At 53.6% G+C, this 26,826-nt stretch overlaps 10 protein-coding genes across 10 annotated transcripts; 6 read left to right on the top strand and 4 right to left on the bottom strand.

Moving 5' to 3' along the window:
- Positions 1–1,609: 1,609 nt before the first annotated feature.
- On the top strand, positions 1,610–3,628 carry LAESUDRAFT_714508 (uncharacterized protein; the record flags this gene model as incomplete). Its single annotated transcript, XM_040907071.1, has 2 exons — positions 1,610–1,750; positions 1,814–3,628. The coding sequence occupies 2 exons, from the start codon at positions 1,610–1,612 to the stop codon at positions 3,626–3,628; spliced, it is 1,956 nt and encodes a 651-aa protein (XP_040763887.1).
- A 720-nt stretch (positions 3,629–4,348) lies between these two features.
- On the bottom strand, positions 4,349–8,174 carry LAESUDRAFT_701065 (uncharacterized protein). Its single transcript, XM_040906436.1, has 12 exons — positions 8,011–8,174; positions 7,779–7,961; positions 7,472–7,579; positions 7,323–7,418; positions 6,979–7,264; positions 6,857–6,922; positions 6,050–6,803; positions 5,841–5,995; positions 5,707–5,787; positions 5,373–5,651; positions 4,808–5,319; positions 4,349–4,757 (listed from the first exon to the last, which is right to left on the bottom strand). The coding sequence occupies exons 1-12, from the start codon at positions 8,041–8,043 to the stop codon at positions 4,452–4,454; spliced, it is 2,859 nt and encodes a 952-aa protein (XP_040763886.1). The 5' UTR covers positions 8,044–8,174; the 3' UTR covers positions 4,349–4,451.
- A 53-nt stretch (positions 8,175–8,227) lies between these two features.
- On the top strand, positions 8,228–8,920 carry LAESUDRAFT_737153 (uncharacterized protein; the record flags this gene model as incomplete). The annotated part of the gene is made up of 2 exons (XM_040910763.1): positions 8,228–8,247; positions 8,560–8,920. 2 exons carry the CDS (start codon positions 8,228–8,230, stop codon positions 8,918–8,920), a joined length of 381 nt encoding a protein of 126 aa, XP_040763885.1.
- Positions 8,921–9,287: 367 nt separating this feature from the next.
- On the top strand, positions 9,288–10,742 carry LAESUDRAFT_199775 (uncharacterized protein). The gene is made up of 2 exons (XM_040901555.1): positions 9,288–10,483; positions 10,537–10,742. The coding sequence occupies exon 1, from the start codon at positions 9,455–9,457 to the stop codon at positions 10,439–10,441; it is 987 nt and encodes a 328-aa protein (XP_040763884.1). The 5' UTR covers positions 9,288–9,454; the 3' UTR covers positions 10,442–10,483; positions 10,537–10,742.
- A 1,127-nt stretch (positions 10,743–11,869) lies between these two features.
- LAESUDRAFT_726359 (MFS general substrate transporter) lies at positions 11,870–14,982 on the bottom strand. Its single transcript, XM_040909017.1, has 8 exons — positions 14,574–14,982; positions 14,183–14,216; positions 13,672–14,123; positions 13,020–13,620; positions 12,903–12,962; positions 12,789–12,852; positions 12,368–12,732; positions 11,870–12,308 (listed from the first exon to the last, which is right to left on the bottom strand). Exons 1-8 carry the CDS (start codon positions 14,804–14,806, stop codon positions 12,021–12,023), a joined length of 2,097 nt encoding a protein of 698 aa, XP_040763883.1. The 5' UTR covers positions 14,807–14,982; the 3' UTR covers positions 11,870–12,020.
- A 447-nt stretch (positions 14,983–15,429) lies between these two features.
- Positions 15,430–16,757, top strand: LAESUDRAFT_654074 (uncharacterized protein; the record flags this gene model as incomplete). Its single annotated transcript, XM_040904465.1, has 5 exons — positions 15,430–15,706; positions 15,763–15,899; positions 15,952–16,011; positions 16,070–16,648; positions 16,701–16,757. Coding segments are annotated over 5 exons (1,110 nt in total), but the record flags the coding sequence as incomplete, so codon positions are not given.
- Positions 16,758–17,471: 714 nt separating this feature from the next.
- Positions 17,472–19,202, top strand: LAESUDRAFT_701054 (protein phosphatase methylesterase; the record flags this gene model as incomplete). The annotated part of the gene is made up of 8 exons (XM_040906435.1): positions 17,472–17,638; positions 17,873–18,156; positions 18,213–18,340; positions 18,390–18,495; positions 18,547–18,637; positions 18,692–18,837; positions 18,897–19,057; positions 19,110–19,202. Exons 1-8 carry the CDS (start codon positions 17,496–17,498, stop codon positions 19,200–19,202), a joined length of 1,152 nt encoding a protein of 383 aa, XP_040763881.1. The 5' UTR covers positions 17,472–17,495.
- A 109-nt stretch (positions 19,203–19,311) lies between these two features.
- On the bottom strand, positions 19,312–21,917 carry LAESUDRAFT_654367 (AAA-domain-containing protein; the record flags this gene model as incomplete). The annotated part of the gene is made up of 7 exons (XM_040904478.1): positions 19,312–19,869; positions 19,931–20,050; positions 20,111–20,822; positions 20,880–21,027; positions 21,090–21,207; positions 21,263–21,364; positions 21,414–21,917. The coding sequence occupies 7 exons, from the start codon at positions 21,915–21,917 to the stop codon at positions 19,312–19,314; spliced, it is 2,262 nt and encodes a 753-aa protein (XP_040763880.1).
- A 626-nt stretch (positions 21,918–22,543) lies between these two features.
- Positions 22,544–23,637, top strand: LAESUDRAFT_654094 (DUF1183-domain-containing protein; the record flags this gene model as incomplete). Its single annotated transcript, XM_040904467.1, has 4 exons — positions 22,544–22,735; positions 22,801–22,894; positions 22,948–23,046; positions 23,102–23,637. 4 exons carry the CDS (start codon positions 22,544–22,546, stop codon positions 23,635–23,637), a joined length of 921 nt encoding a protein of 306 aa, XP_040763879.1.
- A 112-nt stretch (positions 23,638–23,749) lies between these two features.
- Positions 23,750–26,651, bottom strand: LAESUDRAFT_726354 (OPT oligopeptide transporter). The gene is made up of 13 exons (XM_040909016.1): positions 26,545–26,651; positions 26,425–26,488; positions 26,283–26,371; positions 26,089–26,200; positions 25,891–26,024; positions 25,805–25,838; positions 25,488–25,751; positions 25,324–25,432; positions 25,237–25,277; positions 24,771–25,186; positions 24,576–24,716; positions 24,310–24,518; positions 23,750–24,253 (listed from the first exon to the last, which is right to left on the bottom strand). The coding sequence occupies exons 1-13, from the start codon at positions 26,565–26,567 to the stop codon at positions 23,868–23,870; spliced, it is 2,022 nt and encodes a 673-aa protein (XP_040763878.1). The 5' UTR covers positions 26,568–26,651; the 3' UTR covers positions 23,750–23,867.
- Positions 26,652–26,826: the final 175 nt, after the last annotated feature.

The raw sequence follows: 26,826 nt of genomic DNA, 5'->3' as shown, positions 1-26,826 counted from the left end.
CTGTCAACACTGTGAGGAATATGTGCTTTGAGCTCACACCTACCATAATGCGTGTTACAGGCTCACTGACAGGATGCGGCGAGGGAAGAAGGAGCGTGTAGATGCAAGGGGGCTCGCGTTGACGTATAGCAGAAAGCTAAACCATCTGATAAGAAAGAAAGCAAGACATCAAATTGTTCAGATAGTTGCGTGGTTCCTGCTAGCCGGCGAGAAGGCGTGCGGTTTCGCATGCAGGCACTTCCAGAAACACAATGGTCGTAGTTCCTCGCTTGCAATCCATCTCCATCATGGATCGTGCCTAGAATCTCAAAGCGTTACACGTGTGCGTATTATCCGAGACTAGCGTACAATAGCATGCTGCATCTCACCGCGCTGTTGGATATACGTCGCAGTGCCATATCGTACTTTGCAACATACTAACAATCGTCGACGACAAGCGGGCCTGCTGTATCATTTGCAAGGCGATACGTTTAAGCGAAGGTTCATAGATAAGCGAGGATTGATGGAGGAAACATCCTGCCCCGACCGGAAAAAAATATCACTCGAAAGCGATTCGGTCTCAGAGATACCGAAATGGCAAGTCTTCAAGTCGCTCAGAACAACACAAAGACATTCTGATGCACGACGACGGTATACCATGTTACCATCACACGCAAAGGCTACAATGTTTTAATGGACGTACCAGACGGGCGTTGTAACCAGGCCAAAAATTTACAGCAAATGAGATCGCAGGCCAAGATATGTACGGTGGTTGTTTGGCGTTGTGGGTCCACACTAAATTTGGTCGGAATGCGGCGTGACTGCCTGCCTTAACCATTTTAGACCGCTTATGACGACCCATTGCTTGCTTGTGTTCTTTATCACCAACATTCAGCTGATATCTAACATTTTCAGCTATCTAGAGGTCACAAGGAACAAGAAGGATGCTTTGTGGCACCGTGGCACGGCAAAGCTGAGCTCTGCCCTGGAAGTTTCTCGACTTGTTATTTCGTACTACTATTCCCTCGAACTTCTGGTGATCAATGATCATCACCATCAGCATTCACAACCACTACTTAGAAGGCGGAATTTCGGTCAACTAATATGGAAAGTATGATCGATATGCATCCGTCCCCGGCATACCCTATATCCTTGTCGGACCATGGTCTGCTGAGCATCAGAAAATAACTTCTCGGAACCTCGATTTCTACAAGCTACGGTCTCCCGTAGAGTTGCTCTGGGACCACTTTTCTTGAAGACAGTAAACCACGCGCCTCGTGTGAACGGTGGCAAGATGCAATTCGATACCTGGGAAAGTAAAGCCCACATACACTCTGAGCGCGAAAAGGCAATTATAGAGCATTTGAACTTGAAGCTGTGGATTATTGCATTCTCTCCGGCAACTCATACCATTCTCTAATCATTTTCTGTTCAGAACCGTCATATGTGATGTACACAAGCATTTCTAGTAGTCGAATTCGCAATTGAGAGATGCGACCTGGATGTGACCTGAATTCAACCACGATCGGTCAGCCTCATTAGTCTTCAAGGTCAACCTCCTCGCGTTCTAGCTATATCTCTTTTTCCCCTCACCACAGACATATTCCCTAGTGCAATACCTTCTCTCATCATGCCTGGACTACTTCGCATCTCACACTTATTCTCACGCGCTTTGATCGCTAACAGCCTCCACAACGCTCAGGCGGTATCTCTCATACTGTGCGACCTCCTTCCTCTCAATGGATTCTGTACCAGAGTGCCGGATCAGATGGTATGTTATCTGCGCTGACATCGGTGCAATTCGACGCGCTTTATTTTACACATCTCCTGCCAGAAACGTCTATCCGACAACATCCAGGATATTCTCTTTCGCAGGAGTTTGAACGCGGCCTGCAAGTACGCCTGGAATGCGATAAACGCGCAATATACCCAGCGCAGACATGAAGAGCGCATTGCCTTCCTCGAGGACCGGGTCAGCGCGCTCTCTACTTCCCGAGTCGCTCTCAACCTGACACTGGACAACATGCGCACTGCACTGGCAAATGGGAGAGATGAGTACGCTGTCCTCGGGACAGCCATCGTGGAACTTCAGGGCGAGAAGGCAGAGGTTGACACGCGCCTCGAAGAGGCACGGCTGACTATCAAGAGCGAAAACGCGCGTTGCCTTCAGCTAGAGAACGCAGTCGCTCATCTGAATCAAGAGCTCCAGCTTACTCGTGGGGTGTTATCTACGGAGCGCACTCGCTGCAAGGGCCTGGAAACGTCCGTACTCGCACTTGAAGGATCTCGCCAACAATTGCTGGGACATCAGGCGGTCCATGCAGACAAGTATCGCGTGGCACAAGAGCAGCTCTCTGCGGTTCTATTTCAAGTGGATGAACTACTCAGGGGAAAGGTTTTGCTCTCAGCCTCTCTCCAGGCGTCCCAGAGTCTAGCCGAGGACATGCACGTTGAGGTAAAGACTCTTCGGGATTCGCGCGAGGCCACCGAGAAGACGCTTGCAAAAGCAATTCTTTCTATATCCGAATTCGAACGGATCGTCAGTGATTTGCGGGAATCTGCCGATGTGTGTAGCACTCAGCTGAAGGTCACCGAAGTTGAACTGCTTCTCGAGCGGGAGAAGCTACAGATCGCCCTCGACAGTGTCGATGCACTTAGGGCTGAATGTGAGGTCCACAAAAGCAACTACCTGTATGCCATGGAGGACCTAGAAGATGAGAGAAAGGCTCTGTCTACCGCTGAGTCCGCTATCACCCAGGAGCGTGCGGCCAAGGAGCAACTCATCCGTGACATCGCGGCTGTCCGTGAGGAGAATGCTAGGATCGTTGCGGATGGACGTCGTCGTGAGAACGATCTTCGCGCTGAACTGGAGGAAGAGCGTCGGCAACGCACAGAGACGGACAAGGCACTCGCGGAAGAACATCAACGGCGAGTCGGGGAGGACAAGGCAGTCTTTGAGCTCGGGGAGCATCTCTCAGTCATGACGCAGGAGAACGATGGCCTCCGCAAGGAACGCATTCAAGTGCACGATGAGCTGCACAAAGAGCAGACCTCTGATCAGCACTATCTCAGCGAGATCGGTAGCCTGAAGACGGAACTCAGCCAGACAAAGGAGGAACACAATGCCACAGTCGACAGGCTACACGCGTTCGAGGATGCATCTCAAGCTCGTTGGGAGGAGGCCATGGAGGAGAACGACCAGCTCATGAAGGATAAGAGCATGCTCCAGCAGACAGTGCGCCATCTCATCGAAAGCAAGGAATCTTCCGTCAAACGCATCAACGAGCTGGAGTACACCATCGTGCAGACCAATAAGCAGCTCGACAAGACGACGAAGGGGCTGGCCGAGTCCCAAAAAGTGTGTGTGGCGGTAACAGCGCAGATGCAAGTAATGGCTCAGGAGAACACGGACCTCAGAGCATCGATGAACATGATGAGCGGATCTGCTGCCTCACTGCAGGAGGCTCGTCGCACGAACAAGTCAATGTCGGAAGAGTTAGCCATCTGCAGGTGCCGTAAGGCGCTGAAGAACATCACGAAGGCGAATACGGAAGAGCTGGAGAATGAACCAGCTAGCCAAGCTGAGCACAGCAGGGAGTATGTGAAGCCTGCTCCGGCAACGCGCCGGACTAGCTTCTTCTGGTACTAAGCAAGTAGCCCTCCCACCGAGCAGCGCTGAAGCCAGCTGGCCTTGACCTTGGGTATCAGAGTCAACTCCTTATAAAACTGCCTGTGGATGAGGTATTCTGACGGTGATCCATGGGGAGTTCGCTCTCGTCAAAGATGCGGTTGGACAACACCGACACAGTAAGTCGTCATCATCGTTGCTGTGTAGGTGTTGTTGATAGTAAACGCTGCAGGTCGCACGATCGAAGCGCCTGCTGACTGATGCCTGGGCACTACGCGGCTTTCAGTCGGTGAGGACTACCAGTCCTACGTCGTGGTGGTGAGATCTTTGGGAGTGGGAGTAAGAATGGGGGGTGTAGCTCGAGCCGGAGCATCGTCTGCCTTTGGAATCTGACATTTGTTTGTTTCTCTCTTTCCAGGTATCTCGTCTCGGTATTGCATTCGGTTTTGTTCTCTGCTATGTCTGTGGTTCTCGTAAAGCTATTGCAGTGTGTCTGCAAGAACGTGCGGCCAAGATAGGTCCGTCCACATTATCGAAAATGCGAGATGTGAACTCGCGCAAGTGTTGAAAAGTGTCCATGAGACGAAGGATGCACCGCCGCAGGTGCTGGTAAGCAAGTCGTTGAAATAGCGATGGGAAACATGTCGGTGTCTAGCATAGGTTCCTGATGCACCGCAGCGGCTGCTCATGCAACCGTTACCTATTCTGAATGGAGTGTCCTCAAGCGCATTGCAACAACTTCCACGTCTGCATTTTAGACTGTTCAGCTAATATGCGGATACATCATTACGCACTTGTACAGATCCATCGCTGAAATGAGATAAAATACTTCGATAAACAAGACTTAAAAGCCCACACCGCGGGTACTCTTCTTTTGTTTCTTTCTTTTCGAGCTCGTACCTGTCCCAGAGCCGCAGCCGTCATCGCCTTCCTCCCAGATTTCCCGCTTCTGAGAGGTAAGTAGCTTCATGAGCTTCTTTTTCTCTGCGTTCTGCCGCGGATCCTCATAAGTGACCCGGACGCTTTTGTCTTCTGGGCGCCCGCTAGGCCGGATCTCTGCGCTGATTGCAGGGTTTGGCCTGTCTGCCTGAAGGGGTACAGGTAGGACCTCTGGGTCGACTTGCAGAGGAAGTTCCAATCTAGATCCGGACTTTGAGAACATTAGCGAGAAAGCAGTAACGCCAGGACGTTGAAGCTTACAGCTGTCCGGGTAGGTGGTCGTGACCGCTTGCATCCGGTCGGGTTGCCTGTGTCAGAACCTTCGTCCTCTGTTGACAGTCGCTTGCCAAGCAGTGAGGTTACATTTTTCTGCAGAACCTTTGCTGTGTCGACGGACATTTTACTAGGCGATGGTGGCGCACTTCCAGAGCCAGGAAGCAGTTTCACGGGCGACGGCGACTCCGACGACGGAACACGGTCTGCTTGTATATTCGTCGTGAGCTGTGCCAGCGACGACTGTCGACTATCCGCGACGAGAATACGCTCGGACGGGAGGCCAGGTTCTGTCTCAGTCTCGTCGGTGAAGGTCGTGGCTTGGCTGAGAGGAATCGCCGTCACGGCGGAGGATTGTCGCTTGAGAGGTTCACTCAGCAGTGCGTTTGGCAGCCCGAAGACAGCACGATCCTCTGCCTCGACTTCGTTTTCGTGGTCGATTGAACCAGGTTTTGATTCTTGCATTGCCTTCCGTTCCTGATCCGTGCCCGAAGGTAATTCTGGCACGAAGTGAGGAACGTGTATGTAGATGATGAGCGATGTCAATAGTTACCGTTGGTGATGTCTTTGATGATAGGATCTGTGGCCCTCTGCTTGCCTTTCGCCCTACGGCTCACATTCACATCTACGTCCGTGGGTGTCTCTCTGTTATTGTCAGGCTTGTCCTCTACAGTCGCGGGGGCTATCACCCCTACCGTCGCGAGTTCGCACAACCAATTCATATCGACAACAGGGATGCCCCACTGGCGCGCCTTGTCCGCCTTTGCTCCGGTGCCTGAGGGACAAAGCAAATGTGTTGACTGACGGGAAAGGCTGGGCGCCACGTTTGCACCTGGCACGAGGGGTCAGCAGGAGCGGTTTGAGACGCGACGTGACAGATAACGTACCAATAGCACGAGCGAGGCGGCCGATCCAGCATACTTCTGACTGATCTAGACCAGAGTAGCTGATGCTCAAGTGCTCCGCCCCTACAGAGTTGCTTCAGCGCCTTTAAACCTCATCTCACACTCCACTGACTCACCAAGGACAGGCAGCTTGACTTTCAGCGGTGTGAAGGCGACATGCTCCTCCGGCGGACATATCCGCTCGTCGAAGATGCAACGTTCTAGCCAGCACTCAGTCCGGTACTTCGTGCGCTCCATTTCGTCCATCTCCGTTTGGTACAAGGAAGTGCCGCTGCATATCCATCCGCGTCAGCGTGCCAGCACTCAGCAGGCAGTATGCACGGACCTGACTAGCCGCACGATGATGAAGTCCACTTCTCCATCATCGTCATCCGAGACGACGCGACCACCACAATCCTCCACTGCCGTTTTAACCGTCGTCCCTCTAGCCTCTCCCAATGCTCGGAACCTCAGACCAGCGAACAAGGCCGACGACCTGCTCGCCTCTGGCGACATTGTCTCGTCATGCATTCTTCCCTTGCCCTTTTCGGCGGCACTGAGCCATCGACGAGAATCGATGGATTCTGTCTGGGACTGAAGAGCTGACGAATGAGTGAGATACGAGGACGACCGCCTCGGAGTAACAGAACGTCCGAAGGGCTGGCGCGGAGCAGCCTTGTCGTTTGCTACAGGAGCGAAGGACTCGGTCCGCTTTAATGTCGACAGAACACTGGCAGGCTGGCCGCCGTCGGCACCGACGGATCTCCTCATCGCATTTCGTCGCACCTTGCTCCTTGTCGGCGACGCCTCCCGCGCGTGGGCCTTGCTGCCATTCTCGCCCTGGGCAGCGACCGACTGAGACTTGGACGGGCTGCGGATGAGCTTGCCGCTCATCACCTCGAAGCCGCGCGGTTTCAGGATGCTACCCCACATCTCCAGCATCTCAGCTGGTACGCGTCGCACGGACACAACTTCTTCTTCGTCGTTGGTTGCTCCGCTGAGGAGATCATGGGTAGCCGCTCTTGTCGACGAGATGTATGAGAGGGAGTCCTCTGGCACTGTGGAAGACGGAGGTGGGGGCGGGGTCGCGAGCCTGAGCTCTGCTCGACTGATCAGAATGCAGCACGAGCTGGAGAGTTTGAAGACTGCTTACCTTCATGTTGTACCCTTCGTGGAGGTGGGGGACTTGACACCTTGTATCTCTCTTCATCGAATTTACCTGTCGAACTGTCGGGACTCATACGAACGGAGGCGCACCAGCCTTCGCTCACGCACCTCCAAAGTCGAGCGAGTCCCAGAACCACTCCTCCCATACGACGTGGATGCTCGCTTCGCGCCGTTGGTTGAACTTCTCCGCATAACGCATCTTTTCTGTCGTCTCGTCGTTGCCACTGGCGCAGAGCAGGTGCGTCACTTTGACGGGGCGCTCGATGTTTTTGACGTATTTCCCGCCATTTTGAGTGACGAGCCGATTGATCTCCGTTCGCCGATGGATGTCTTCGATGCCCGATACACATACTGTGATGCCCGAAAAAGCCGGCAGGCGATGTTGAATCTCACTCTGTTGCGAAAAGCCAAGTCAGACGGTGTGGAAGAAGACTGGCTAAATGAATACTTGCCTCCTTGAAGTCCACATCGTCGCCTTTGAGCCAGACCTTATGGCTCTCAATGACCCATGAGGGATGCATGATGGGAACCTTGTTCTCCAGAGCGCACTGATGACATCTCATGAAGCAGGGAGAATTGCACCAAGAGATTGACATCTTACCCTATATTTGGCGCTCCCGGGTTCCAACGCTAGGAGATGAGTGACCTTGTCTGTGAGGTCGTTCGAAGATGTCGCCCCCAACTCAATTGCCATCTTGAATAGGGTTGTCTGCACAGAATTGTCAGCGTTCATGGATGTATAACGAGCGGGAGATCAAGGTTATATGGACCCTAAACATCGAAAGCGGATGATGTAACGTTCACGAAGGCTATTTTATTCGGATGATTTCCGCGACGTCGATTGTAGCAGATGTTCCTCCCGCCCCTGCGTGGAATACGGGTGGAGGTTCGGACGTACCATATCTCACCTTGTCATCGACACCCGTAGCACAGAGAACAACATTCCGGAACGGACGCGGACATAGGTCTATGGCACTGGTATCCTGGTCCGAATCAACTCCCCATCCTGGCAAATGCGTTTCTTGATCAATATCCTGACTCTTCGATCCGCGTGATGCTGGGGCAGCAGGCCTCAGTTTCACGTTAGGTACCTGTTGAATGTGAGAGGAGCCGAATATCGTCGGAGGTCATACAACGGACCTTGCTAGACTTGTTGCTTCGCCTGTGGGCCATTTCCAGTCCTTTCAAGTGACTCCGGATTCGTGAAATGTCCGAACAAGAAGACGAGATAAGGAATGAGAGACAGGCAATTCGAGGTGTCGCCTGGGTGTCAGTGTCGGAGACGTAGGCAGCGCGAGACGCGAGGCCCAAGGACGCGACGCGAGCAGTGTTCAACGCGAGCGTGACGTGACGGTCTATGGTGACCGGTCGTGTCAAGTGGCGTCACATGGGCCTCTACGTGCGAGGTGGCGCTGGCAGGACTGAACTAAGCGCTGCTTCACGTGGATCACACATCTTATTGCAAGCGTTTGAGGGTATAAGTTATGGGACCTGGTCAAGGAGAGAATTTGCGTGGACGACCGAAGTCAAATAACTTTACAGGACCTCAGGATGGAAGAAGATTTGCTCTCCGCTCGGCATCTCCCGCGACTACGCCACAGTTGCGATCTCTGGGCCTGCCCCTCACGTCGTTTCCGCCATGAAGCTTGCACCGACTCTTGCACCGGCACTGAGAACGTGCGCCAGCAGCCGTCAAATTGCGCGCCAATGTGCTCGCTCTTTCGCAACAGCCACTCCTCCCGCTCATCCTGAGCCCGCACAACCCGAGCCAAATACCCATTTCCGCATAACTCTCCGCCGATCCGCTATCGGCCTCCCATCTCGCATCAAAGGCACTCTTGTCGCGCTTGGTCTCCACAGGAGAATGCATACCGTGTATCATAAACATTGCCCAGACATTGCGGGCAAAATTCTCGCCGTGAAGGAATTGGTGCAAGTGGAGAACGTCCCTGCGTCTGCGGTGAGGACGAAGACGGAGCAGAGGCGGGAGAGGAGAGCACCTCGTGGATATTCGATAGTGGGGTCGAAGCTCCAGGATGCAGACCTGTAATGTTTGCTAAGTGAGCGCACTATTATGGCCAATGGCTTTCGTTTTGACACATATCACGCCTCCTCAGCGCACGCCTAAATTCATTCATATCCGGCATCATATCATTGACATCCAGGGAATATAGCTTTCGACTTTCATGTTTCTTTTCTGCGATCCCGATCTGATCATCATGTCTATCGTTCACACTGGGTGCCTTCATCGTTGCGGTTCGCACTCATCTGCAAAGACTGACTCTCTCCTGGTGTCTTTCTCGAAGCCATGTCCTGTCAGATGGCCCGTGAACTAAAAGTTGCATCATTTTGGTCTCTGTCACAAAACCCACATTTATATCTGCAATCACATATGGGTCGTATCGCGCGTGCATACCTGCGAGACAGTATATAGATCTCAGTGGTTCAGCTTGGCATATTTTTATCGAATCGATCGTACTGTACATACTGCAAGTGCGGCGTCTAACGGTATCTACATATATTATAAGAGCACCGAACTTCCTCATGAGCACTATTCAGCGACCACACCGTGCCAGTCACTACCATGTCTGAGCCATACCTCCCATATGACTTGGTTTACGCGACACTCGAGCACGCATGGTTATCTTGCAGGGATGTTACCGCCCGATGGACACTCTATGAAACGTTGTCCTGCGTGAGCAAGCAATGTCGCGATGATATCTTCTCTGTCATTCTGCGCCATGTAATTCTGGAGACTACTCTAGATTGCACGCGATACAGTAACATCAGGAGGTATCATTTCGACGACTACGCAGAGAATGCTCCTCAGTCTCACATAATCATCAATGTCGATCTCCTTAAGCTGGCCAATACCGCGTCCCGTCCAGAAGATCTCAATGATGAGGCGGCAGAGGCTCAACCAGAGAATACCTACAAGCGCATCATCGATTTGGCTCCTCGGTGCGAATCGGTCACAGCTGTCTTCCCCAACAACTCTCCTGGGCATATAGATATTGAATCGTTGCTGTCCTTTCTGCGATTCATACATCAAATCCAGACGGTTACATTCGTCTCCATATCATCAAATTGGCCCACTTACCTGCACCTCGCAATACCTCTTCAGGTTATCCCTAGCCCCGCGATACGACATCTACGCCTCGGGCAATATCCTCTATCGCAGGATTTGCCCGCAGGTGCTAGCGATCATGACCGTCTGCACACTTTTCCCCGAAATTTCCTTGCAAACTTTCCAAACTTACGCGTCCTCCACATCGAGACACCAACCCTATTAAAAGACCTGCTTTTTCTCGACACCCTCGAGGTGTTAGTACTGGATGCGTGTCCGTGGCACGCACCGTTGCCTTCCATGGTTGGTTGGAACGTGGGCTCTGCTCTCAAGAGGGGGTTGTTAAGGAGGCCCGACGACACGTTCCCTGCACGTCGGATCGTCGTGCGCACAGGTCCAGCACTTCCGCCAGGCTGGACGCAGGTGCAGGCTGCGTGTGTTTCACACGGCGTAATTCTTGAGCGCAGAATTGCCTTCAGGAGTTGGGGAAGGACTGGAACATGAGTCGTCTTGGGCTAGTCACACATTGCTCCTCTCAAACTGCAAGTACGTTCTCATTTATCTCAAGTACTTTGTCGGTAATTGACCGGCATACATAGGTTGACGTTTCAGCAACTACTACGAAGTCATCTATGCGCACACTTTGATCAGTATGCATGAAGGCAGCTCTCGCATTCCGTCATGAACACAATAAACCTCAATTCTCAATTCTGTGTCTCACGTATCATGGATACAGTATGCAATCCCTCAGTCGACAAACGAGCCGCAGCTGAGACCGCTTGATCTCCTCTTTCCATGTAATACTAGCGCCAATCGTCTTCACTTGCCACTTCGCGGAGAAATTTGCCTTTCGCCCTTCCTTCGACTCCACTCAAAGACACCACGCTCCTTCGGAGTATCGTCAGCGCCGTTGACCCACCGTACGCTCCTTTCCGCCCTGGTGCTTGGCTGATTCCCACTTCCACCGCTGCTGACCCCGGCGTCCTGAATTTATGATTCTGTACACTATCTATTCTGGTCGTGATGCTCCACTATGACACCATCGATTGCCCATGATAATCGCGAACTCAAAGACTAAGGGAATTGGATCCCGAAACCCAGTTTTGAAGACCACAAGACCACTCCAGATAAGATCAGAGAATAAGCCGCTGATCTTGTCTGCATCGCGGCGGTGTGCCATTGTGTGCTACAGCGCTTACACCCCCAGACATGGGCCCGTTCTTGACCTTGTAATATGCCATCAAAATCCGGTCTAGTACGGTAGAATTCCTCTATATGACCTGGCAACTGAATGGCTCCGACAGTTATGCACGACGACAAAGCGACGACTGAAACCATCGCGGATGCGTTATTGAAATTAATCCTGAATGAATCAGCCTGATGAATGATGACCATTATAAATCCGGGTAGCGTGTTAAATGCAACTGTTCACCACAAATATAGATGGAAAGAAAGAAAAACTCTTGTATCTGGTTTAAAACGAGTCTCAAAAAACCTGGCAGCGAACTCCATTCCGCGGACAAAAGTTGACGCAAACGAGCATGAAAAGTGAAATTCAGGACGCTGCCACCAATTTCGACTACCAATACTTATAGAGCTGGAGTCAACGATATCCTGGACCGTCGGTGCCCCAGGCTGGTGGAAACTCTGGTACCGCCGGCGGCGTGAGTCGCGAGCGGCTCATCCGAGAGAGAGTCCGCGGCTGTACAGGATACACATTCACGCAAGAATAATTCATCAAACATGAGCTTTGCGCTGAGTGTAATATTATTGCCGTGAGTCATCGTTCATAAATCACAGAAGTTTGAACGTTTCTGCAGCTGGACGTCGGCGAATGAGTTTAGTAGCCACTCGCCAGAGTTCAGCAGGAGTGACGTGACGCAGCGACGCAATCATGTGACCGTGACTCGACGCGCTTGTGACTTCAGTCGGCTGCCTTGTGTAATCCTTATTCCTTATCCAATGTCTCCGATTTCTCTAATCTTATGTACACGAAACAAACAACAATAAAGAGTACATACAAACTAGCAAAAGGCTTGGAGCCATCTAACAGAAAAATCATCTAACGATGGGCGCGAACGTCTCACCGCGACCCTCGCTCCGACACCATGCCATAGGAGCCGCTTGCGATAGGCACGACCACGACCCGGACACTTGCCTTGCTAATGTCTTTGCTGATGCGCGACCGCCCACGCTCAGGCTCCACGTCATCGTGTCTTCGGGATGCCCTGCGTCTCCCCTTGTGTCCAACATCGGGCCGAATCATGCAAAGGAACACCATGGCGGTGAACGCGAAGCTGCCGGCGGCGACGAAGATCGCCTTGGGGTAGGTGGCGACCGTCGAGCTGTAGACCAGGCCGAACAGCAGGGGCTGGAATCGACGGCGTCATCAGTATGTGGCCAGGCTGCAGATCTATGTCGAGAACTCACGCCGAGAATCATCTGTCCCACAGTCCTCAACATTGCGAACAGGCCAAACAGCTTGCCACGGTTGTCGTCGCCATTCGCCTGCATCACGCAGAGCGCCAAGCTGTGCAGCGCCGGGTCCACGCCTGCGCCAAAGCTACTCAGCGAGGTGTACAGGTAGAACATGGCTGCGCTCGAGTCGGGCGACGACAGCGAGACGAGGATGTGCGAGAACATGTCGACCGCTAGCGATGCGCGTAGGAGCGCGAAGTCGAACCTCATCTCGGCGGCGATCTGTGCGGGTGTCTGCGGCGGCTTCTTCCCTGGTACAGCGGGGGCGGTGGGCATTACGGAGGCCTTGGGCTTGGGCTTGAGGCTCACAACGATCACTGAAAACACGAAGTGAGAAGAGGAACGGAAGTGCCCAAGACGAACTCGGACTTACGGGGCATTAACACCAAGAGATACAGAGTCCGAGCGGCACCCATGGTAGAAATGTAATAGCTTAGCTGAATACACGAGTCAGGCGAGCGGTTTCCTGCAGGGTAGTTGATCATACCTGTTCTGCTCCCCAACCGTATATGTGTTCAGCGTACAGATACTTGATTTGAAAGATTCCCTGGTGACCACAGCATGTTTGACTACCCGCTAAATTGCAAGGAACTGAGGAACTTACAGTCGACAAAGCGTACACGAGCAATGCTGACGCCATCCAAGTCAGCCTCCAGTCCTTCTTGGTAGCACCACTGACGGAGTGGATCGTTCTAGGTGCAAGCAACGCGAACGGGCCCAAGAAGCCTGATACCAACCCATGTTTGCCTCCCGCCGTCGAAGCCAATCCATCAGCATCTGACAACTCCTCAGTATGCTGCGCGATAGCGCCCTCCTTTTTTGGCGGCTCAGGGAACACAAACAAGGCGAAGAGCAGGTTGATGAACGAGCAGAAGGCGCTCACGTAGAAGACCAACGTCACGGTTTGCGTCTGGCCATGCGTGCTCGAGCTTGGCGGCGCACCCATGAAAAGCGGGTGCCGGATGAGGAAAGCGCCAATCGTCGGGCCGATGGAAAGTCCAAAGAAAGACACGCCTGTGAACCGAGAGAAGATCTGCGCGCGCGAGCCGTCCGAGGTGCAGTCTGAGACGTATGCGTTGATCGCGGCCTGCAGCGTCTGCCAACCGCCGAGAAGACCCTCGATTGCGGGAGAGATGATCAGCAGCTTGTGCCCGTGTGCCGCGAAGATGCTGTGTGGAGTGGAGACCAGGATGAACATCAAGTCGCTGCAAAGTGACAGTGAGTGAGGACCGCGTAGGTAAACCCGAGCTACTGACGTCAGCAAGAGACCCAGAGTGGCCGCCGACAGCACGCGCGTACGACCATGCAGTTCACCGAAGTGGCCCCACCAGCCCGTCGTCAGAGCTGAGAGGACACCCATAGTGAACGTCATGATCATCTGCAAACGTGCCGCTCCAGATTGCACTGCAGGATCCTGCAGGCATCGCCTGGATGGAATTACTCGGGGATCCGGTTCGTCGTCGTCATCGTCGCTGGTGTTGGATGCAAAATAAATAGGCTGTTCTTGAGTGATACTAGTGAGGTCTACTGGCAGTCTACTGAGATGGTTGCCGCTTGAATCGATATCCATAAGAGGATTATATTGGTAGGTTGTAGTTAGGAGAACGCTGTCATTAGCGCCAGTATGATCGTAGACGTCGCGACCATAGATAGCATTGCAGGAGAGTTGAGTGAAGACTTCTACACGAGGACCAAGGGTCATGCCGCGCTGAATGTGATCCGTGAGCTCAACGACATGTCTCGTGAGTGGTCGAGCAAGGTACGTACCACAATAGATGCAGTGATGGAGAAGGGGACGAGCCTGCGGGTCCAAGCAATAATCAGAACGTGTTCTCGTCTCGGCTTGGATGTGCTAATGTGGTGGCTACATGTAGACCGCCCCGGGTGTCTTGAACTACACCTCTCAAACTTCGCAAGCCCACTGCTCCAGCATCTGCCATTCTGACAATGCTCACACACTTATATCCGCAAGCAACATTTCATATGCACTCAATGAATATTCAACCCCGCACACTCCTTTAAAAATGTTCGCCAAATACCCCCGGCCAGGCAACATCGGTCGAGTATCAGAAAGGACGTCACTGGCGCTGACGCGCGCTCGCAAGGAACGCTCGCTTCTATATCGCATCCGAGATGTCATGCGACCGAGCGCACTCACCAAAGAGGTCTCGGGCGATACCATTTTTTCTTGACTCTATGGGGTCCGCTGCCCAGTAGCGGCGCTCTTTCATCCCCAGCTGGTGTTATCGTTGCAGCGTGCTCGCGCGAGACCGTGTGACAGTTGTTGGCACGAGCGGCGGATCTGACTCTGGAGACGGAGGGAGTGAAGATGGAGATGGTGGAGGTGCCTACGGCATCGGTAGTCTGGTAGGTGTTGTCGCCGTCCGCCATGGCCGCTATGGGGAGGGATGAGGAGAGGCGGACATGCGGCAGCCTTTAGCCTGAGCGTGGTCGTCCCGAATCGCGGCCCAATTCCTGACTAACACCTAACAGTCGCCGGCATGAGATAACATGGCGCTAGCTATTCGTTCCGCGGTGCGAGCCAGTTCGCAACTCGATGGTGGCCCAATCGCCATGGATTGCAATTCATTCTTGTTACCTCGCTCAGCGGAGAGATTCCGAGAGAAGCAGCGGACAAATGCGTCAACAAAAGGGAAATGTGGCCCAAAGTGTGACCACGGCGCGCCGCTCAAGGATTGAATCTCATTCAATCCCCGACACGTCGGAGATTAAACATCTGGCGCGTGTTCGTGTGTCCAGTTTGATCACCGCCGCCGTAAGCCACTTAGCCGCCACACTGCTTATGACCGTCTCGCCATCGTCGACATCGCCGACATGGACATCGACGCTCACCAGGAACCCCCCAAATACAACCTTCAGCCAACAAATGCGCTCGCAGGACCCTCTACTACGCCTGAAATACCGATTGTCTACCTCCCTCCACCAGGTCTCTTTTCCCAGCGTCCACCGCCTGTGCGGAGTACTGACCTCGTTTATCTTGCTCATCCCATGGTGCAGGACCACCCAAGCCGCGTTCACACTTTACCTCTACAGAAGACCTTCTCACTCGATTCAACCTCCTCCCAGCGTACAACAAGTATGTTAGGCCGTACTCTGCTCCCGTGGAGCAGCCTACCTCGACAACCATCAACAAGGGCAAGGGCAAGGAGAAGGAACGGTCCGTGCCGCCTGGATCAACGCCCCCAATAGGAGCCGACGGTACAGAAGAGGAGGGAAAGGGAGAGAAGAAGGCCAAGAATACATACAGGCAGCTCATCAAAGGTCTTCCAGGTACGTGAAATGGCGGTCACTGGTGCCCGTTCGTGACCTCACCAGTCGGGCTGCAGGAAAGCATTCAATAAAGAAGGATGACTACCTCACGACGATGATACAAGTGCCGCCAAAGCAGAGAATAGCTATCAAACGGTTCGACTTGAGGACGCAGCGGGATGCATTTTCGGTCTCCCTGGAAGGCATCAAAGCTGTATGGATACCTTCACGCTATATATCTGGAGCAGTGCTGATGCACATTTTAGTGGAACATCGCCGCCCTCGTCGAGGAGTCACCGCAGGCGCGGGAGGATCGGAAGAAGCGGGTCCGTATTATCGTTCGTCCGATGTTTCCGTCTCACTCACACGGATTGAACTACGCAGAAAGAGCTCAGGAAATTTGCGAAGGCTCAAGGACAGGCCGCACTGGCGGCAATGGGTACACCCCGCGCCACAGGTCTGCCCGTGACACCCGCTACTATGGCTACCTCCATCTCCACTCCCACCGCTGCACACACGCCAGCACGAACCGGCACGCCTAAGCCCGCATCAGGCATGACGCGGACCACGGCGACTTCAATAGCATACCAGAGCGCGAACCCGGTCCAGCACCGAACGCGGACGCCTCTTGGGATTGGCACGCCACATTCCATAGGCACGCCTGCGGCCGGTACGCTCCCCACGCCAGGGCCTACGAACACATTTACACCCGCACGGAGCACGCCAGGGTCGACGCCTGCGCCCGTGGCGGGCCCAGACTCTGGAGTGGCAAAGCGCGGAGTTAAACGCGAGCGGGAATATTCGATGGATGGGGTGCAAATGGGCACGACTACAAATAGAATGAGTGGGCAGGCGCAGAGTATCGGCGTCAATGGTGGTGGAACGCCGAAGCCGGCGTCGGTGGCGGGCGCGAAGGCAGGTAATGCAGGAGTTCGGCCGCGACCGCTCAAAAAGCAGCGCATGGTGCGTATTGGCTATACTTGGAGTATTGTCTCGTGAGTAATATTCTCCGCAGGATGTGCAGGGGCAGTCAAGAGGAATGCCTTTGCAACAGCCTACGCCACATGGGTAGTGCTGATCCTTCCTCTTACGCGGACCGTCTTCCCTTTCCCATCTTGATCGTCAAACTCTCAAGGCGTATCCGATTTGCGCCATTCGCAACTATGTAAACACACTCCATCCCTGAGGGGATTCCTGGCTGCTCGGCAGCCGTGTACGTGTACACAAACCGCGCGACGGAGTCAGTGCGGCGGTGCTTTTCATATCAAGGCTCGTCTGCCTTCGCCTTCGAGGACTAGACTGCCACCTCTCATAGTCCGTGCATTTGTACACGGTTTCAGCAACGTTCCCAGTACACTCAGCCTGACTGATGTGCATTTCTTTCTCATTGTCTGGATCGACATGCGCGCACAGTTCGTCTGAGCATGCCGCGAAACCCGTACGGCGAGCGATCAGTGATTGTACATAGCTTGTTCCATTTATCCTGTCCTCCTCGATTCATCTGCAGTATATTGTCGCCACATTGGTCGTAGCTACGATCCATACACATCGCTTTTACTGTAGATTTGAATGATTATTCTTTTGCCTTGTATTTTTTCGCTTGAAGTTGGTGTGGCGGACAGATCTGCTTCGGATATACACCATCGTTTCTACGATGTTCAGGTAATTTCGAAAGATGACCTCTGAACTGATATCTTGATGTGCGCAACCGCATGTGTAGGCCTCGTCGTCTCGGAACAGCAACCGGCGGTCGCGTGGAATCTCGTGCCTGCTAATATGTTGGGCCACGCCGCCTTGACCTGCAACCATCATGTCTGATTTGTATCGCTCAGCGATGCAGGCACGCATCTCGAAACTGCCTGCCCTCCCGGCCGTTGATGATGAAGGGGACGAGGAGTCCGAGGCCGCGGATTCCTTGGGATCGTTATCCACTGGTGTTGGCCCTGCACCGATGTGAGTAATTACTTTCGGTTGGCGTATATATACTCGTCGTATGTCATGGTTGTAATGTGAAAAACTGTCGGAATGGCTTTAAAGAAGCCTACGGAGAGGGGAGTGACTGCCATGAATGCAAAGCGGGATTGGTCTGGAGAAGGATTGCCCTTTCCATGTGCAGACCGGCAGGCGTTGATGATGCAGACCTGTCATTCATCAAGCACCGCACCTCGTACTGACTGCTGTCTACAGGCCCTCTCGAACACCCAGATCCGCTCGCAAACGGGTCCCCAATGCCTCCTTCGCACCCATTTCCGCATCCAACTTCTTCGAGCAAGCCACCCAGGTCTCCGTGCCCGCCTCGGGGCTGGACGTGCGGGTGTATTATACACCGCCGAAGTTCGCAGATGGTACAGTGATGGTGTGCCATCACGGTGCGGGCATGTCGGCCCTGACGTTTGCGTGCGTCGCGAAGGAGGTGACGGATGTGAGCAAGGGAGAATGTGGCGTGCTTGCACTGGACTGCCGGGGACATGGCAAGTCCTCCGTTCTATGACACGCTGGCAGGCTTTAATTAAATATGCTGCGGCAGGTAAGACGACCCATATTACAGAGCCCGCACCGGACCAAGAGGACTTCTCTATCGACACCCTCGTGTCGGATCTTGTCAACACCATTGAAGTAATATTCTCAGATCGGGCCTCAGCACCTACTCTACTGGTGCGTTGCTATCTACACCATTAGATCGGCATTGCTGAAGTAAACACAGTTGGTGGGGCACAGTCTCGGTGGATCCGTTATTGTCCGTGCGTGTCCTATCCTCCAGGAGCGCCAGTACAGGATCACCGGTGTCGCCGTGCTCGACATCGTTGAAGGTTGGTGGGACACGTGCACTGAAGATGGCTGCATACTCAACGGTGTTGTAGAATTCACGCTCGAAGCATTGCCGATGATGCACAGTCTGCTGGATGCCCGTCCGGAAGGCTTCGACAGCCCGGAGGAGGCAATTGAATGGCAGTAAGCATCGGTGTCCTGCACACGGCAAGCTGATACCAACGGCTTCTATTGTAGTGTCCAAACGCACGTAATCCGCAATCCAGCCTCTGCCAGAGTCTCTGTGCCAGCGGTCATCACACCTGCGCCGCCCGACGCTCGTCCCGGCACTCCAGCTTATGTTTGGCGAGCACCGTTAAGGGCAACCGCGTCATATTGGACAAGTGCGCGTCCTTATGCATGGCACGGCTAATGCATACTGACAGTTGACTCGGTCTATTAGGCTGGTTCACAGGTCTTTCGAGCAAATTCCTTATAGCGCGTACCGCCCGCTTGCTCATTCTGGCCGGCACAGAGCGACTTGACAAGGAATTGATGATTGGCCAGATGCAAGGCAAGTTCCAGCTCGTCGTGATACCCGGAGTGGGTCATATGTTGCAAGAGGTCCGTACACTCCAGTTACCATCTGCCGGCTCTGACAAGGGCGATGTTACAGGATGACCCTACGAGGCTGGCCGAAGTGCTCGTTCAGTTCTGGAGGCGGAACGAACGGGTTATCGTAGGTGTAAAGAAAGTCGGAGAGCTGTAATGCAACGAAGAAACACATTATAGATAGAAGAGAAAGTCTAGTCATCACCAAAGCGCCGAAGCACTGTAGCAGCAACTGTACTGTATAACTATACCGAAGAACTAATACGCTACTTTTCTTCGTCAATCTTCTCCTCCTTACTCGCTCGTACGGGAAGCCCAGAGAGTTTCGACCGCAATGCCTGGTACTTGCGCCGCTGCGCAGCAGACACGCTCGGCTGCACCTTCTCCAACGCAGTGCGGAAGTCGGCAACCTCCACATGCACCCGCGTCTCCGGCTGAGCTCCTGCGCCCGCTGTGCTCTCCTCCATTGCATCCAACGCACCCAGAGTGCGCTTGAGCGCCATCACGCCCGCCTCCCTGACGAGAGCCGCGAGATCTGCACCGCTGTATCCCTCGCACCGCTCCCGCACCAGCATCTCGACTGCCAGTTTGGCATCGTCCCCGCCCAAAGGCACCTTGCGCGTCATAGTGCGTACGATCTCCGAACGCTCGTCAGGTAAGGGCAGGTCGACATACAGCAGCTTGTCAAGACGCCCTGGACGGCACATCGCGGGGTCGATCATGTCTGGCCGGTTCGTGGCGGCGATGACGTAGACGCTCTTGCGCGCATCGAGGCCGTCTAGCTCTGTGAGAAGAGTATTGACCACTCGTGCGGAGGACTCGGACTGTAGGAATCAGACGTGAGGAGGTGTAGAGCGAAGAGAAGGATGATCCCGAGTTACATACCAGACTGTCATCTCGACGCGGCACGAGCGCGTCCAGCTCGTCAAAGAAGATCACACAGGGTGCCGATGCGCGAGCTCGAGAGAAGACCTGTCTCACCGCTCTCTCGCTTTCGCCGACATACTAGAGAAGGTGCGCCCTGTGAGGTAATGATTCTCACTAGCTACGCGATGCGAGGCGTACCTTGTTCAGCAGCTCCGGACCCTTCACGCTGATGAAGTTCGCCCTCGACTCATTCGCCACTGCCTTCGCCAACAACGTCTTACCACATCCCGGCGGGCCCCACAACAGCACGCCGCATGCCGCCTGGATACCGACCGCTCTGAACAGCTCCGGCCTGCGAATCGGTTGCACAATCGCCATATGCAACTCCTCTCTTGTCGCGTGCAGCGCGCCAATGTCCGTCCACGTCACATCCGGCACGGTCGCAAAGCCCTCGCGTTTCGACGACGGCTGCACATGCTTCAGCGCGAGCATGAAGTCGGCGAAAGTGATGCAGAGCGGGACGAGCTGCGCCTCGGTGAGTGGGTCCGGGTGTGCGCGAAGGAAGTGCACGATGGAACTTGCGGTGGTATGTGCCGAAGCATCGAAGGTGGAGAAGGGGACTGGCTTAACCGGGATAGGTGGTGCGGGCTGCGCGTCGGACGTAGGCTGGGGAATATCGATCTGCATCAAGACATCACCGTCCGGATTGGGCGTGAGCTGCTCAATGCCATCTGAAAGAGTCAGAGTACCGTCTGAGATCTGCTTGAATATCCGCTTGACAGCGATGATACCGGCTGCACCAGTCAGTGCTGTGAGGTCAGCTCCAACGTAACCGGGCGTGGCCTTCGCAAGAGCGGTGTAGTCGAAGTCACCCTCTAGACGCAGCTTGGAACACAGAACACGGAGAATCCTGTCATCGCGATACGGTCAGGAAGTGGACGCATTTAACGTTCTGCACTATACTCACTGTGCACGAGCTTCATCATCGGGCACACCCATGCTGATCTCATGGTCGAAGCGGCCCGCTCGACGCAAGGCAGCGTCGAGGGAGTCCGGACGATTTGTCGCTCCGATTACAACTACAGCTTTATTGTCGGTTTTCTCCCACGACATATCTGCCAGAGCGCGGACTTAGTACCATTGACCTCCGAGTTGGTTCTGATTATCCAGAGCTTACCATCCATGCAAGTGAGGAATTGTGCGACAATCCGTCGCTCCATCTCTCGTTGAGCACTTTCACGTTTAGGCGTGATGGCATCAATCTCATCAATGAATAGTAGACAGGGAGCAACCCGCTGTTAGAATTCTTTCAGCGGAGCATAAAGTGACGGTCTTCGTTGGGTAACGCACCTTCGCCTCCTCGAAGGTATCTCGAAGTGTCTTTTCTGATTCGCCGGACATGCCGGATACGACGGACGGTGCAGATATGCTGATGAATGGCACCCCTAGCTCCTATGATCGATGTGAATAGACAGAAAATATCGTAAGTAGTAAGACATACCCCAGCAATAGCATGTGCGAGCAATGTCTTCCCACAACCTGGAGGACCGTGAAGCAATACACCTCTTGGTGGTTGGACGCCGGTATGAATGTAGATCTCCGGGTGACATAGCGGCATTGCGACCAGCTCCAGCATCTTCTCTATACATGCATCCACGCCGCCCAGATCCGAAAGCCGCGTTGACGGAGGGCTGTAGTCCTTCGCAGTACTGCCGGACTGACTTGACAGCTTCATCCGTTTATTGCTCTCCTCGCCAGCCGGCCGAGAGACACGGCCTCTACGCTTTCCACTGACAGAAACAGTAGACCGTACTTCCGTCGCAGGAGGACTTATTTCGCTCTCGACGAGCTGTGGGGTTGCCGCAGACGAGGATGTCTCGGTGTTTTCAACAGGTTGTACAGGCAAGGAGACGTCTTCGACTGAAGGCGTGTTAGAAGCAGGGGTGGGTGCCGATGAGTTGATATTAATCTTAGCACGCCTATGCGTTGACCACAATCCCTGCATGGACTTGTTCAATGCATTCGAGCCCTACCTGAGTGCTTGTTAGATAGGATGGCACAGAGCATTTTCCGAGGACGCACAGATATCTCCATTATGGACTATCCAGCATATAAATCTGATCTGATACTTGATTGTTTGATTGTAGTTGCGGCAGAGGTTGTCGAATCACAGCTGAGGACGATGTTGCTGTATGTACTATGGACCTCGGGATGATTTTCAGCGCCCAACGCACGTGATTTGTCTCTTAGGGTGTGACATTCTCACGTGGACGTGATCTGTGACAACATCCACCGTTCGATTGTCTCTGTCCGAGTATCTCATCGCATTGTACTTGCAATCAGTCCGTGCTTAATATATCAGTCATCCATTTCGTCATCTTGCCGGAATCGACGAGACATTTTGCACCTGGAGAAATGGCTCGAACCGCAGGCCCTGTGGCCCTCACTTCGGTGGCGGAACTTGCCATTTTGAGACAGGCTGTACGCGACACGTCAGTCCACCATCTTTTCCAGCCACAAGGTACCGAGGACACGTTGCTCAACAATCACATCGCGCAGCTGAACTTTGTGTGTGAGGCCTTTTCTTGAACCTGTGCAGCCAACATCGTTCAATAGCCTTGCCCATTTACCATGGCGAGGCATCCGAAGGTCGCACTCTCGCGCATCAAGTCTCTGACGTTCTACAAGGACTCCTATACAACTGCACGGAGAACACAACCACTCCCTCAGTTGATATGTATCGGAAAGCCTTGCAATGTCTACCAGCCAGAGGTGGTGCGGTGTACTAATGTTGGGGGCGAAGGCACAGACGTGGATTGGAAGGTGTGTTCCGACTCCCTGTTCGCGTGGACGGAACGATCGTGGCTCTCTAACAATCGTGCTCACAGTGTGAGGCTGATCTCCCTGAGGCTCTCCGTTTCGGCAGAGTTGAGGTATCGTGTGAGGGCTGGTCCGGACCTGGGGACCCCGACATCTTGAAAGGTAGGAATGGCGGGATCGTGTCGCTGCCTTCCTGACTCATTGTGAACTGACAGGCTCATGTTCTCTCGAATATCGCCTTGTCCAAGTACCAAATGCCCTGCGTGCAGGAGACGAGCCGCTCTTTAGGTCACGTTTCTCCAACTGGCTCGGATGTACGTGTGCAATCTCTCTGCGATGCCACAGACATCCATGCTGATGGTCTTCAAGATGCCTACAACAATCCATCCGCAGTCATCTTCACGATCATCTGGACAGCGTGTCTTCTCCTAATGCTCTACAGCGTCCTGAAGTCATGCTGGGGTAACCGATCCACAAGATCCGGAAATGCGAGTAGATCGTCAAGACCACGTCCTCCGGCGGGTGGTGGCGGCTTCGGCGGCGGCTGGTTCTCCGGCAACAACCCTCCAGACCATCGAGACCCTCCTCCGCCTTACACTAAACATGCGAGCTCGTCCTCTTCTGCCACTGGCGCGCAGAATGCTGGCATCCAGCCAGGCTTTTGGACAGGAGCGGCACTGGGCGGGCTGGGTACGTATCTCTTCAATCGCTCTCAGCGTGATTCCCAGCGCGACCGTCCCAGGCCGGTTCTGTATGACTGGGAGGATAGAGTGAATGTGCCCATCCAGCCCATCTACAGGCCGCCTCAGTCGTCGAGGTCGAGGTCGGACGACCGAGGTGAGGGTTCGTCGAACTTGGGATCTATGAGACGCAGTACAGGGATCGGAGGCTCGAATGTCAGATAAGAATACAAATGTTGATAACAGTATGCAACGTGACGACTGACCTGTATAGCACCGCCTTTCTTCCTTCATTGATCAATGACATACGGATTCAACAGCAGCAGGTTCTCCATCAAACCATGAACAGTCGCGGCTCTCTATAAAACAACTGGCTAACATGAACGATTTCTATAGCATGACTATCCTCTCACGGAATTACAACTATTCATACATGTAGTACAATGCAATCCGCGTTAAGCCGGACAGCCTCCACACATCCCATGCTCGCAGCCCCAACAGCTCGCGACGCCCACTCCCCAAGTCCTGAGGACGAGCGATACGACGCTCACCACTCCCTCTCCAAGCACGAATCCGCTAGCGATGATGATGAGGCGGATGCCGCCATGTTCTCGGCCCACACGCGTGTAGTAGACGTGCTCCGCGATGCCTCCGATCAGACGAGCGATTGAGAATGATGGCGTGTTCAGGAAGCCGATGGCGAAGGCGACGCCGGAAGGTATCCACTTCGTGTACCGTGCACCTTGTCGTTGTGCGTATGCTTTGAATGCAGCGATGAGCCCGAAGATCAGGGCGAATGCGATCATAAAGTCGCCGCTCTCGCGTGGTAGCTGGCCGTCGCCTACGAGCAAAGGAAGGGCTCAAGATGGTCCAGTCAGACGAATGGAGATTACCCACGTAGGAGGCGCGCAAGACCAAGCCAGACGTAGGCGGTTGGTGCAGGAAATGATGGCCCAGGGATCTGATAAGCACGGTTATAGAGGGTGTACGCGGTGGTCGTCACGATTATCGACAGGAACGATCCGATGACCTGCCCAAAGAACTGGGCGCGAGGTGATGCGTGGATGAGATGTCCTGTCTTGAGATCCTGCATGAGATCGCCCGCTCTGGGAAAAGGCGCATCTATAAGAAAAACTGGGAGTTTCATATTCGATGTCACTCACTGTTGAGCACCAGCCTCCGCGACGCCGCCTGCGATGATGTTCGCTACGATGTTCCCAGGTTGTATCCAGGCGAAGAACAGTTGACTGATCTTTCCAAGGCCGCTGACGGGATTGAGATCAGTTTCTCCCAGAGCACGCACCCTACATGAAGAGTCATCAGACTGACATATAAAGGGAATGGAAGCTTGCACGTACCCCAGAACGCTTAGCAGTCCACCCATGAGGAATCCAATCAAAGTTGCCCATGGCTTAATGCCCTCATTTCCAAAAACCAACCACACGAGCAGAGTCCCGCTGACGACGCTCCCACTCAGGCCCCAAATGACCCACTTTGTGGGTACTAGCCTGTCTGAAGTCTCTACTTCTTTATCTTCTTTTACGAACTGACCATCAGCAGCGTCGCCTTGCATGGTCGAGCTGAGCCACACTTTCGCGTATAGCACCTCCGCGATAACGGGCATGAGGGACACTAAGCTATCTGCACACATGATCGCGAGCGACACCCAGAGGATCCAACCTCGCGCGCCAGAGGTCATGTCTCCTACAGGACCGGGTGCCCAACCTGCATGCTTCGAAATTGGAGAGAGGATGGCCCAGCCCACGAGCATCCCCTGTGTTACAGTCGGTATAGCGAAGAGAGAGATGAGAACAGAATACGCACGAGGTTCATGCTCAATGTAGTCGGAAAGCCCATGATGATTCCTGTGCATGATGAGCTCCAGCGATCGGCCAGGTGCTCGCATCATACCTTGTCCGATGTACGACAGACTAGGCGTGAATGTCCAGAGCCATTCGCGTGCAAGGTAGTTCCCAAACAAAGGGATAGAGAAGACTACAGGAAAGAAATATGCCGCAAGCTATCAATGTCACGGTCAATACTCTAGTATGCTGATAGAAGAAATGCAGTCCTACGGTCATGACACCCGATGCAGAGAAGCTCCATATCAACGCGCCCCAACTTTCTTGGGTTGCGACTTCTGCATCACCTATGTCAGCAAGTTCTACATGTTCCACAGCTGCTATCGGTGTTGGGATGTCTTCTATTTCCTCGGTAGCAATCTCTTGGTATCCTCGCCGCTGCCGATGAGTGGCATTCGGGGGAGGAATTTGGTGAAGAACAGATATGAGCTGGGCAGTAGCAGTACCGGAAGGAAAAGCGAGTTGCTCCTCGATGATCTATGAGTGTTTACCGTCAGAGTAGCCCCAGTATTCACACTCATTCGATGTACCACTTGCTTGCGGATTGGAGGCGACAAAAACACACTAACACGTGCACATTAGCATGGATATAGACTTCTGAACGAAGGTGACGCACCCGAAGAAAGCGACCGCACAAGACCAGCCTACCGCGCCGAGCCAAGATATGTGCAAGGGAGGCACGCCGTCCCTTTCCTCATCCAACAAGCCGAGGGCAGGTAGAATACCAACAAATCCAGCAGCTAAAGGCATCTGAATATTGCATGCACATATGCTCAGTGACTGCCGTTATGTCGGACCGATTTCAATAACGTACTGTCCCTGTGGCCACGGCGATGGTTTGTAATACTACATTCTCTTGAGGGCTTATTGGTGTAAGGAAGATTTTGGAAACGAGGAAACCTATCAAGGCGGATTGCAGCGACATCCTGAGGAGTTATAGTCAACATCAATGCACCTCCGGCGAGCGCGCGATAGCAATGCTCATTAGGATAAGGCTGATGTACGCACATGCTGATCCATCCCGTCTGCAGCCCGAAGTACAGGTTCGTGAAGCAAAGAAGACATCCAATAAGCAGTCCGGCCAAAGCAACTCTGAGCTATTGCTGAAACGTTATATGTTTTCACAAGAGAGAAGTTGGTGACGGCATACAGTGAACTCTTCTTGGCCGCCATCGAGCTTGTCTGCGCCTTGGCGAGCCCGCCTGCTGAGCCGTCTGTTCAAGCTCTTAGTGTCATCTCCACTCAGATCACAGCAGAGGAGGATGAATACCTTATGCAAGCTGCGATGCTCATCGCCAGCCCAATGCACTCCCAGTAGTGGCACTGAATGAAAGTTGTGCAGATTGGTGTCGGCGGGCACGCATCTCGCTAAGACGAAGACGCGCGCGGTCACGTGGACTCCGTCTCTCAAACAAGCGCGCATCGGCTTCTGGGTCTGAGATCTGAGATCTGAGACTTCAAAGCTGCGCCAGCTTCACCTCTGGACCATCTTATTATGACCATAGGCACAAGATGCAACTTATTACCGGGCCTTATTTAAATGGTGTTCATG

This window comes from Laetiporus sulphureus, assembly GCF_001632365.1.
Source record: "Laetiporus sulphureus 93-53 unplaced genomic scaffold LAESUscaffold_22, whole genome shotgun sequence".
NCBI lineage: Eukaryota > Fungi > Basidiomycota > Agaricomycetes > Polyporales > Laetiporaceae > Laetiporus > Laetiporus sulphureus.
This window is presented reverse-complemented; position numbering and strand designations above follow the sequence as displayed.

Bases quoted from the DNA above. Each gene is read 5' to 3' on its own strand.
- LAESUDRAFT_701065 (XM_040906436.1), bottom strand. From the start codon at position 8,043: ATGGCCCACAGGCGAAGCAACAAGTCTAGCAAG. The intron at 7,419-7,471 runs GTAAGATGTCAA...AGATGTCATCAG, and splicing joins CCGGGAGCGCCAAATATAGG to TGCGCTCTGGAGAACAAGGT. The intron at 4,758-4,807 runs GTAAGCTTCAAC...ATGTTCTCAAAG, and splicing joins GACCACCTACCCGGACAGCT to TCCGGATCTAGATTGGAACT.
- LAESUDRAFT_199775 (XM_040901555.1), top strand. From the start codon at position 9,455: ATGTCTGAGCCATACCTCCCATATGACTTGGTTTACGCGACACTCGAG.
- LAESUDRAFT_726359 (XM_040909017.1), bottom strand. From the start codon at position 14,806: ATGGCGGACGGCGACAACACCTACCAGACTACCGATGCCGTAGGCACC. The intron at 12,963-13,019 runs GTAAGTTCCTCA...TGTGGTCACCAG, and splicing joins TCGTGTACGCTTTGTCGACT to GGAATCTTTCAAATCAAGTA. The intron at 12,853-12,902 runs GTATGATCAACT...TCGTGTATTCAG, and splicing joins ACGGTTGGGGAGCAGAACAG to CTAAGCTATTACATTTCTAC.
- LAESUDRAFT_726354 (XM_040909016.1), bottom strand. From the start codon at position 26,567: ATGAGCATCGCAGCTTGCATAAG. The intron at 26,372-26,424 runs GTATGCCGTCAC...TTTCAGCAATAG, and splicing joins GCGGCCAAGAAGAGTTCACT to CTCAGAGTTGCTTTGGCCGG. The intron at 26,025-26,088 runs GTACGTTATTGA...TGCAATATTCAG, and splicing joins TCGCCGTGGCCACAGGGACA to ATGCCTTTAGCTGCTGGATT.